This window comes from Pyxicephalus adspersus, chromosome 1, assembly GCF_032062135.1.
Source record: "Pyxicephalus adspersus chromosome 1, UCB_Pads_2.0, whole genome shotgun sequence".
NCBI lineage: Eukaryota > Metazoa > Chordata > Amphibia > Anura > Pyxicephalidae > Pyxicephalus > Pyxicephalus adspersus.
This window is the reverse complement of record NC_092858.1, coordinates 112492607-112502413: the sequence shown is the minus strand read 5'-3', so window position 1 is coordinate 112502413 and position 9807 is coordinate 112492607. Positions and strand designations below refer to the sequence as shown.

The window sequence follows — 9807 nt, the reverse complement described above, 5'->3', positions numbered from 1 at the left end:
ATTGGCAGGAAACGTGTGTAGTCTGATGATGTGGTGATGGCTACAGGTAGTGTATCTGGTAATATAGATATATAGGTAATATAGTATAATCAATGTGACAGGTCTCAGTCTTATGTCTTAGTATATTTTACCATTTAAAACAATAATCCTCAAAGTATTATTGACATAAGTTTGAAATGCCCAAAAGGCCCAACAAAAGCTTTTGGATTGCTTGGGTTGCTTGGGCATAAATCCTAAAAAATCTATAATATTGGACTTTTCTACCACAATCATGAAAATTATGGACTGTTTAAGAAAGCACAATAGACTGCGAGGAACCACCTAAGTTGCCTTTCTCTTTTTAACATATCAGAAACTTAATTCTAACTTTCAAAGAAGTTTTATTGCATATGCTAATAACTGAAGAATTGAGAATAATGAATGGAATCCAGACATAAACAACCATTATTCTAGTGTGGCTAATGCTTCGATAGCCACAAGCGGGGATCTGTTGCACCCAAAGATTGTTTATGAATATGTAAATAGACATGTATAAGTATATAGAGGTATACATATATATATATATATATATATATATATATATATATATATATATATATATGTATGTATAGGTATGTGTGCGGGGATAAATGTATATAGTACACTGTAGGAGACATCCTAATAGTTAGACTGTATCATGAGCATGAAGTAGCATGAAACAATACAGGGATACAGTGCAGGAATGTTGTGTTTAAACATGAAACCTGTTTTATCTTGATCTGGCCATATGGCTCTCCTAGGGAGTCTCCAAGTCCAGGACTTTATAAAAGAAAAAATCAGATGATAAAACAGATCACCAGTAGGGCCTTCAAGGGGCAATAAATCCATCAAGCCTGAGTCAGCAGAAGATGGAAGCATATTTTGAACAGATGGGCTGGGTTGATGGCCCATCCAGACCTTTTGGTGACAACTAAAATTAGATGACCCCACCTGGCTTTACCTGCAGCTTCCCATATCAACTTAGCTAGGAGGCCTAGTAAATTCCTGAAGTTGCAGTAACCAATAGTCTTCTTACAGATCACATCCAGTAACCATTCCAAGAGCCTCAAGGATACCTAATGGGAATTAACTATGCAAAAAGGGGAGAGAATTTAGGTCTCTTGCTTGCTGGCTCTCTTGCTTGCTTGCTCTCTTTGCCTCCTGAGGGGCTCCTTAGGTAAGGAGTCCTCTTCTGAAGGAAGTAGGCTCCTGAGGTACCCATTAACCTTTTAGCAGATAGCTATAAGATTTTCCTGATTGTAGTCTTATGGGTGTCTATAGTAATACTGCATTACTTTGCCATTTTGTAATTACTGATTTGTGTACCATGCATTATTGGATTATTACAGGGGTTTATTAATAATAACCCGACTTCCATGTGCTGTATATATCATTGATTGAAGTTCCTATGTTTAGATTTCAAACAATATTGCTGTGTACTTGGTTTCACCTTGTTTTCTTAATTAAACTGTTTGAGTGACTAGCTATCATTTGTGCATGAACCTTCTTTATTGAATATCTATAGGCATTGATAGGGGATATAATTTCTATATTTATGCAGATAAATATTCCAAAAATCAATAACAGTTCTTGGTGGGTAATAATGGCTGTAGGGAGTGTGAAAAGATTTGATACAAAAATATGGTACTGTGACAGTGAAAAAAGTCTCCAGGGAAAGTGTATGTCAATATGTTTGGATAGGTTTTTAGGAAGAAACCAGGGATTTTACGGCCCTGGAGCCGGCCAAGGGAGTGAATTGGTGGGTTCCTTGGCCCAACCCAATCCTGATTTGGGTTTTATGCACCTGCACTCAGAGTGGTTTCCAGGCTGAGAGAGAGCCAGAGTAGATTCCAGACTGAGAGAGAGCCAGAGTTGATTCCAGGCTGAGAGAGAGCCAGAGTGGATTCCAGGCTGAGGGAGAGGCAGAGTGGATTCCAGGCTGAAGAGAGAGCCAGAGGGTTCCAGGCTGAAGAGAGAGCCAGAGGGTTCCAGGCTGAAGAGAGAGCCAGAGGGTTCCAGGCTGAAGAGAGAGCCAGAGTAGATTACAGGCTGGAAGAGAGTACGAGGGTTCCAGGCTGCAAGAGAGCCAGAGGGTTCCAGGAAAGCCAGCGGCCAAACAGTACTACAGAAGTGTGAGTGGAACAGTACTGATATAGTGAATGCGTTAGTAAGAGAGGGCACCTAAGTGAGTTAGCCAGAGGCCCAGCCGGGCTACTGTTTATTGTTTTTTGTTGTGAAGCTGTGGAGAGTGTGCTGTTACACTTGCCTAAACAAAAATAAAATTGCTGTTATTTTGGATTTTTGGAGTCTGCTACCTCTGATCTGCCCTGTAAGCATCCCATTACCATGAGCAACCCACAGTGACCTATCACAGTACCTGAAAGGCATCTATGTGATACTATTCTTAAAAAGCAAATTTGCAAGCTACTGGTAGAGGCAGTGTTCCCAAAAAGATAAATATATACATGGGAAAAACTGAATATTTCAGAACTCACAAGCTTTTACTTTACATAACATTTCTATAAAGGAAATCTTTTATGGAAAAAATACAAGGCCAGCCATTGCTGACCTAATTGGTGGCGTAGGGTTATCTAAAGGCTTTCTTTAAGTCAAACAGTAACTGGGTTTGTAAAGATGATTTATACTTTGTTAATATTTGCTAGTATTAGATCTTAAAAATAGTCAATCAACAATAAGTACCAAATGACATTGACATTATGATAACACTTACTGTAGATAAGATAGACATGCATTCTCTGGTTATAAAAGCAGGGAACCTACAAACACCTCTACAGTCTCCACGAACAGGTGGAAACCAGTACTCAAGATGAAGTTCCTAATTGTTGCTCTTGTCTGTCTTCAACTCTCAGAGGGGATTGTTAGGTAAGTAAACAAGTATTACAATAATGTAATTTGCTGACTCAACATGTGCTGTAAATAAAAAATTTATAAAGTTTATTTATAAATGTTTTCACCCAAAACTCACCCAACTTCTACCCAAAATGTATACATTTTTTCACATTTATTTCAATTGGAAAATGCATGAAACCACTTTTACTCCTATTTCAGACATTTTTTTTAAACTAATAAGAAAAATGTGTTTTGGATAAAAGGTAGGTAAAAACATTTACAAATAAACTATATTGTATTACCAGTTATCAGTAGGTTATCAAACAACATACAGACGTTAGCTCTAAACTGCTAGATTGGTTTAAATTGACTAACTAGAAACTAAGACAGTTCACATATTTGGACTTCAAGTTTCCAGCTATGTTGAAGTCAAATTCTGCAAATTATAGGGATTTATTAGTGGCTATTAATTAAAACTCTTTTGGACATCCGTACACACTGTAAAGTGGTGTAAATACATATTGTTAATTCATTAATACCTATAATGTAAACATTAGTAAAAAAAACAATTTTAGTGTCAAGAGAAATAGGACAAATCACATAATTTCATTTCCATTTTGTACATACAATAACAATAGTTGTTTTACAACAGTTGATCAAAAAGTAAAATGAAAAGTGTAAATTTGTACTAAACAGCTAAAAGAGCTGAAGTGGTTGACAATAATGGTTACAGAGTTTAGGAAATCTAAATGTTTTTAGCTTAAATGACTGTATATAACTAGACATTTACAAATAGGAAGCCTAATTTAGGCATTGTTTGCAATAATCATACAATGTAGAGTTCTAGTCAAGGGCCAATTGTAAGCCTCTCTGACTTCATTATTACATAACATTTGTTTTTCTAATTTGATGCACAGAGGCTCTAGTTATTCCCCTTCATATCAGAAAATCTGTTGCTACATCAAGGTCAGGCAGCAGAAAAGCTGATCAGCATAGTGCATTATGAGGGACTAGTGCTGTGTATCAAAGTTATAGTTGTGGTAACAATAATAACAATTTTTTTCTGATTTGCCTCAAATACAGAAAGTAAAGAAAATCGAAAGAGAAAAAGCTATGGTTTTTGTTCTACATATACTTTGCATAGGTGGTGTTTTTTATAAAATGGTAAACAGGCAGTCAATATTTAAGGCTAAAAACATTTGCCATTCATCTTAAGTGCTTTGGTGACCAACACTGCTTGAAAAATATTTCTAATCCTATAATTTTTTGATGAAGATTTGAAACATGTCAAGCTGTTTCTGCAGAAAATCAATAGAACACTTGATGATTTTAATATCATATTGTGTATTGTCCCGTAAAATGAACTAAAGACTGTATAATACATTTTACTCCAATCAAAACTTTCTAATAAATGAAGCCAGCACTATGTTTTTTTTTTAAATTTTGTTAATTTCTCAGAATGTATCCTTTATGACTTCTTATCATTTTCCTGCAGAGTCCCCCTGAAGAAGTTGAAATCCATGAGGGAGGTGATGAGAGAACATGGTATCGAAGCCCCAGTAGTTGATCCAGCTACAAAGTATTTCAATAACTTCGCCACTGCTTATGAGCCTTTGGCAAACTACATGGATGTAAGTGTCTATAGTCACTTGTCAACGCTATATGATTGTCGTCATGCATTAACAATTGTCTGAAACAGTGGACCCCATTTTTTAAAGCTCTCCAAGACTGGATAAAAACACTTTCATTGTGAACCTGGGTGATCTAGCAAACCTGGAATGGATTTTAAAATAGTAATTTGCTATTTGTTAGCAAATGTTATCAGGTTTGCTGGATCCCCCAGCCTTACTGATAAACTGTATGTTCTCCAGTCCTAGAGAGCTTTAATAAATTAGGCCCAGTGTGTGCTTCCAATGTCGTTGTATGTATTGCTTTTAAAATGAATTAGGCACACCTGTATAACCCAAGACATTTCTATAGATTAATTAGATTTAGGCATTGTAATTATTTATGTTGTAAAATTAAAGTGTTTGTTTTATTTTACATATAAACCTGAACTGAGATCTCTTGTAACCCTACTGTGGTACCCTGTTGGTTTATTTGCCATTTATTTTATCTAATCTTGCAAATGGAGTTATCCCTGCAGATTACTACAATGAAAAATATGGACTGTGTTAACTTCCCCATTCAGGTTTATAATATTTTGCTGTACTAAGTGTACTCATGGTCATTTTATAAATAAAAGTATGTTTGTTTTTAAAAATGATATGTGATAATATTTAATACAATGCCTAAAAATCCCTTGACGGAATCATTCTTTTTTCTATATACTTTGTATTTTTGGGGACTAGCATATTAGTATATAAATAACTGTAGGCTATTTAAATTTGAAAGTCTTGCAAAACAATGTGTGTGGTTGATTCGATCTTCCTATATATGAAAGATTCAAGGGCAGTGCCTAACATATTTTTAAATGTTCAGTGATATTCACCTATATACAACTTTTTTTTGCATTGGTAGTTTTTACTATGGCAGAGAGTGAGTGGAGAACCAGAGACAGTAGTTGTTGATAAAACCAGATCTGTGAGGAATTTTTTTGGTGGGAACCAATCTCCATTAGTGACACATGCAGCTTTCAGTTTGAGAATTAAGCCCTTACATTTTTCAGCAGAAACAAGTTGTGATGGAGGTTCTGTTTTAAGTCCCCTACATAATCATACAATAATTAGTGGCCCCTTTACAATAATTCTGTGCATGGGCTAATGTTTTCTTTTTCTTTAGATGTCTTATTATGGCGAGATTAGTATTGGAACTCCTCCTCAGAACTTCCTAGTTCTGTTTGATACTGGATCTTCCAACCTGTGGGTAGCCTCAACATACTGTCAAAGCCAGGCCTGCAGTAAGTAAATTACATAATCAACTGTTTTTATTTTACAGTATTAATTGGTGTATTGAGACTGTGGCCCTGATTTATTAATGTCTAGGTCTAGGTGAATTAGTCACAAAACAAATTACTAGAATGTATTTTTGTGGTTCAAAGTAAAGTAGTCTAAACACTAAAGTTAAAGTGCATAATAACAACTTTATACTTTTTTTTCTGTGGTAAACAGGCAGGGCCAATTGTAAATATCAGATGGGATGAACAGAACTTTTAATATGGAGACTACATAGTTCAGGCATTGAAATTTGTCAAAAACTTGGACTTGCCATTACCCCTATTGAAGCTGATATTACTGCTGCCGCTCCTAAATCCAAATATGCGGTGAGAAGATATCAGAGAAAAGGCATCTAGAATGGCAGAACAAATTCACTTACTGCAAACATGGAATTTTTCTTCTTTTAAAATGAAATTTATTACATTTTAAGGACATAGTGGTGTCTGCCTTCATGTGTGTGTAAACTCAAGAATGTAATCTTTTGCAGCTACCAGTCTTTATGTGAGGTGACTGCATTCATTTTATCAGATCTTTCCTTTATGTTCACCTGGCTATGCTGCCAGTAACACATAATACCCAAGGGTTTCAACACATACTGATCATAGTGGGCCAGATTTATTAAAGCGCTCCAAGGCTGGACAAGGTAAACTTTCATCAATGAACTTAGATAAACCAACAAACCTTGAATGAATCTGGTTCAGGATTGAAAGCATTTACTAGCAAATAGCTAATTACCTTTAAGAAGTCCATTCCAGGTTTGCTGGATCACCCAGCTTCACTGGTGAAAACGTATCCTCTCTAGCCTTGGAGAGCTTTATTAAATCAGGTCCAGTGTGTCTATGGAGAACCCGGGTTATATCCATAAAGAATACCTCCCACTATCCTCCTCTTTATGGGAGAGGTGTTCTGTAGTCCATAAGGATAGCTGGGTAATAATATCAGTCAGCAAAAGCAGAGAGTACAGTAAACTTTGAGCTGATGAGATGTCTTACATGATCAACAGACAATGCTTTCAGTGCTATATTTACAGAGAAACTGGTAGCAAAATCATGCGTGGATTAAATACATTACTGAACTATTTTTTTCTAGTGCTTTTTCTTTTAATTCTTAAATTAATGTGCAAATGGCCATCATATTTAATTTGTATTTATTTTCTCTAGCCAATCACCCTCTGTTTAACCCCAGCCAGTCATCCACCTATTCCTCAAACCAGCAGCAATTCTCTCTGCAGTATGGCACTGGTAGTCTCACTGGAATCCTTGGATACGACACTGTTCAGGTATGTGTATATTTTAAATAAAATAGACACTACACAGCAATATATATCAATATACGGTATATACACACTTTTAAAAGTAAAGTAATTCTTAACATTACTTTACAGATCCAGAACATAGCTATTTCCCAGCAAGAGTTTGGTTTGAGTGTGACTGAGCCTGGAACCAACTTTGTTTATGCTCAGTTTGATGGCATTTTGGGTCTGGCCTACCCATCTATTGCTGTGGGTGGAGCTACCACTGTAATGCAGGGCATGATTCAACAGAATCTCATCAGCCAACCTATGTTTGGATTCTACCTTAGTGGGTACGTTTTAATGGCAAACTTTGTTTTGTTTTATGCAATGAAGATATTTATTATTTGGCATAATTTGGGATATGGTTTTACAGACAAGAGAACACACAGAGTGGCGGTGAAGTTGCTTTCGGGGGTGTTGACCAAAACTACTACTCTGGACAAATTTATTGGACCCCTGTGACTTCTGAAACCTACTGGCAAATTGGAATCCAAGGGTATTATTATTATTATTATTTATGAACATATATGTTAACAGATCATAGATATTTAAATCAGGGAAAGGCTGGTATATTCCTAATAAGTTCCCTGCATTTTCAAATTCTAAAGCCATCTAAAAAACACTAACTTGAGAGGGACATTCTTTTCATATATATAAATATAATGCCTAACTTTACAAAAAATATTATTCTGCTAGTTACCAATAAAACAGACATACATTTTGAAGCAATAAAGACATGTAGTAAATGATAAATTTCCCACATGCTAGAATGTTTTACAACATTTTAAATTATTCTGAAATCTTTTAGGTGTTGATGTAATTTGGAAAGAAAGAATTTGATATAGAAAGCTCTGCCTTTATGCTTAGTACTATAGTTATAAAATGTCATTGATGATTACCTAATAGTGCATATATATAATTTTAGATTCTCTATTAATGGTCAAGCTAGTGGATGGTGTAGCCAAGGATGCCAGGGTATTGTGGATACTGGTACTTCTCTGCTGACTGCTCCTCAATCAGTCTTCTCCTCCCTCATGCAGTACATTGGCGCTCAAGAAGATCAGAATGGACAGGTAGAAAAAAAAAACTCCTGAATATAAATATTTCAATTGACATGTCATTCCATTTTATTGTAGGCTACTTTTTCTATTTTTGAATTTAAGTGTCTACTCTTTAGCAGTCTGTATATGTTTTGTTGTTGAATCAAATACTTCTATGGCTTATTGCGTATAGTGTAAAATGCATCAAGATTTTTGCAAGACCAATACATGTTGTACAAGCCCATTTTTATAAAGACCAATAATCAGGCACATCTTTGTGTGTTATTACCTATATTCCTTTGAGTATTGGCACAGCAACAACCAGGGATTACTCCTGTAATACATTTTTTTCTTATAATGATAAATTAAGTATTATGATTTTTTTTAAACACAGTATGTTGTCAGCTGTAGCAACATCCAGAGTCTTCCCACCATCAGTTTCACCATCAGTGGAGTTTCTTTCCCTCTTCCACCATCTGCCTACGTTCTTCAGGTACATAATCTTTTACTATTTGCATACCATTCATTGCTATAATATTTCTAATATATTACATTGCTTAATATATATATACATTTTTTTTTACTTTTAGCAAAATAGTGGCTACTGCACTATTGGTATCATGCCTACCTACCTGCCCTCTCAGAATGGACAGCCTCTCTGGATCCTTGGTGATGTCTTCCTTCGGCAATACTATTCTGTCTATGATCTGGGCAACAATCAAGTTGGTTTTGCCACTGCTGCATAGACATACTGCCTTCCTTCCTAACATAATTCCACATGTCTTCCATGTACATTGCAGTACAAATAGCTCTTTCTCATGGCCTGTGGATTTTTATGTGAGAAGTTCCAAAAAAAGGAAATCTTGAAAGTTAGATGCTTTGCACTCAATCATAAAATGAATTAAAAAAATGAATTTAGTAACAATGTGTGATGTTATTTTGTTATAAGTTAGAGTATATAACATCTACAACTGCAATAAAACCACCATATGCATATTTTCCCTAGCAAAGTTATGTTTCTAAAGGCCAGAAAAGATATATGGTTTTCTGTTAAAGAATTTTTGAAAATGTTTTACTTTCGTTATCACAGGATTCTCCCAAGTTAAGTATTTTAAGACATCACTGACCTCCATAAAGCATAAAAATACTGGAAAAATGCTGTAAAACAAATGCTGAAATATTAACAGATAAATTGAAGATTACAAAGACCACCTAAGTTTCAAGCTTAGCTTAAGGTTGGATTAATTTTGGCTCACCCTATGGTTTTTGCCTGGGTTATGCCTTATGCCTTTTGACACTCAGCCAGATCATGGAAAATAAAAACATAAACATTTTACAGATAAACATATAAAAACTGCTTATGTTACTAATATAACAATATTTTCCTAAATGTACAGCAAGCCAAATTTTATCATGAATTCATATAACTCCAACATATTACACGCACTTTACAAACTTTACGCGCACCGTAACACTGTCCTGACTTACATTCCAGTCTGAGACCCCAGTACTGAAAGGCATGAATGCTAGCAATTGAACCACCATGCAGCTCAATAAACATTAATAATAGATTTAAAATATGGTTCATCAGGACAACAGGGAAAACTACAATACATTGTAGCCCTAAATCTTTAAGAGGCAATATTTTAAAGAACACACATTTAATCTG

At 35.3% G+C, this 9807-nt stretch overlaps 1 protein-coding gene across 1 annotated transcript; it reads left to right on the top strand.

Moving 5' to 3' along the window:
• Nucleotides 1-2805: 2805 nt before the first annotated feature.
• Nucleotides 2806-9134, top strand: LOC140339295 (gastricsin-like). The gene is made up of 9 exons (XM_072423907.1): nucleotides 2806-2901; nucleotides 4364-4499; nucleotides 5650-5767; nucleotides 6965-7083; nucleotides 7189-7388; nucleotides 7472-7594; nucleotides 8024-8171; nucleotides 8533-8631; nucleotides 8729-9134. The coding sequence occupies exons 1-9, from the start codon at nucleotides 2846-2848 to the stop codon at nucleotides 8882-8884; spliced, it is 1155 nt and encodes a 384-aa protein (XP_072280008.1). The 5' UTR covers nucleotides 2806-2845; the 3' UTR covers nucleotides 8885-9134.
• The last annotated feature ends 673 nt before the right edge of the window (nucleotides 9135-9807 follow it).